Source organism: Aplysia californica, unplaced genomic scaffold (genome assembly GCF_000002075.1).
Source record: "Aplysia californica isolate F4 #8 unplaced genomic scaffold, AplCal3.0 scaffold00356, whole genome shotgun sequence".
Taxonomy (NCBI): domain Eukaryota; kingdom Metazoa; phylum Mollusca; class Gastropoda; order Aplysiida; family Aplysiidae; genus Aplysia; species Aplysia californica.
Genome location: NW_004797626.1, coordinates 338,068 through 339,870, shown reverse-complemented (window position 1 = coordinate 339,870; position 1,803 = coordinate 338,068). Strand labels below are relative to the sequence as shown.

The 1,803-nt window shown below is 44.1% G+C and overlaps 1 protein-coding gene across 1 annotated transcript in view; it reads left to right on the top strand.

The window, feature by feature from the left end:
* Positions 1 to 416, top strand: part of LOC101859952 — a gene marked incomplete at its 3' end in the record, with an annotated part of 1,748 nt that extends 1,332 nt beyond the window's left edge. The window contains 1 exon segment of the mRNA XM_005103057.2: positions 78 to 416. Coding sequence (XP_005103114.2) covers positions 78 to 416 — 339 coding nt within the window.
* Between the last annotated feature and the right edge of the window lie 1,387 nt (positions 417 to 1,803).

Genomic DNA, 1,803 nt, shown 5'->3' with positions numbered 1-1,803 from the left:
CCCCCCATCTTTTTTTCCTCCAAATTGTCTGCATGGTGCCATTATCATTATTATTTCCATACCCTTAATTCTTTCAGGAAAATCGCCAGTTCATCAAAGACACAATGAAGAACGTGTCTCGCATTGAGAAGGCAATGGCCTCGTCAGAGAAGCTGTCCCGCACCACGTCTGGCAACAACCCGCCTCCGTATGTCCCTGTTGTCATGCCAGGCCGCCCACTGGGCCGTGCCACGTCACAACCCGGACGCCGAGATAGACTGCCCACCAGTAGTTCTACCTCCAGGCGTCATTTCTCCGAGCCACTGCTGTTTGCGAACAAGTCGGGCACCCCAAAGGAAAGACAATTTCTGAATGGAGTTTCCTCCCCCGTGTTGCGTCACCGGAAACTCTTGCTGGATCGGTACAAGCAGGAAGAGGTGTGCCGCCATTGCTTGAGTGTTTGACAGTTTGCTACTTTAGAATTACAAAGTTCTATCAGCTCAGTACCTAGTTTTTAGGAATTTAACATCACAAAATTTGAGTTTCACATCATTCCAAGCTTTTTCGAATGCAATTCTTTGAATATCTTGATAACGATTCCGTGTAATCTTACGATTTTCATAGAGCGCACAGAACATTGTGTTTCTGACCTCATGGTCTTTGTAACTCAAAACGGCCAGAAAAGTTAGTCTAGATAGAACTTTGTTATTCTAAGGTAGCGAGTGATCTTGTTGACAAATTGCTTAGTGTTTTAGCGGGTGCAATCCACAGGTTACTCTGTATGCGTACTAAGAAGCCAAGAATGTGCTTGGGTCGTTTTCTAGGGTCTTCTGGGGGTAATAGTAGCTGTCAAGCGCATAGAGCATGTTGTAGAGCGGTGCCATACCGTATGCTGTATGAATGCAATTGTATCCTCATTTGGAAATGGATTGGACACACCCGGAGGAGACCCCCGACAAGCATCATCAGACAGGCTTTGACGTGGAATCCACAAGGAAAACGTAAGAAAGGAAGACCAAAGATGACGTGGAGGCGAGCGGTACAGCGAAAATGGAAAAGGCGGGGAATTTTAGGAAACAGCCAGAAAAGGATGCACAGGACAGGCTTCGCTGGAGAAATGTTATTGATCGCCTATGCTCCACTGGGAGTTAAAAAGGGCAAGAGAGATAGAATATCCTCATTGTTTGAGTTTGGGCCGGTGTCTCATTTACACAAAGGTTTCTACAGTACATGTACATTGTGTGTAAAAGTTTGTATAGTACATGTAGCCCAAAGCTAGTATTGTACGGTCTACACCAGAATTAATACTTGTATTTGAAGGTCTGTTCAAGGCAGAGTCCAAGTGTTCTGTCCAAAGGTAAGGAATAGCATTGATGCCTGTTAATGGTGAAGGCCTATGCTGCACACAGTAAAACAAGATAAGATGCGATATAACATATAAGTGTGTAAGCTTATCATGTATGAGTCTACTTTTAGAGCACAGAGTTCTGGCCTTCATAATGTGGTAAGCGTCTCTCCATCAAACGCAGAAGACTTGAGTTTGGTTACTGGTTACTGTGTAGCAGGGGTTATTCAACGCACAATTGTCCCACATTATTATCCTCTCTTCCGCACGCATAATATACACATGAGCTACACATACATGTAATATATGCGTTGGTGGTTGGCGGGTGCTCTGGTGTGGTTTGCTCCTTCTTTCCTATCAAACATCTATCGTCCTTATCCCTCGATCCTTCTTCTTTTTGATGTTTGTTACTCTCTTGTTACACTTCTAATCTTCGGAACTTATATGACCTTATTGTGTTGCAAGTGCCGTAAAACTCT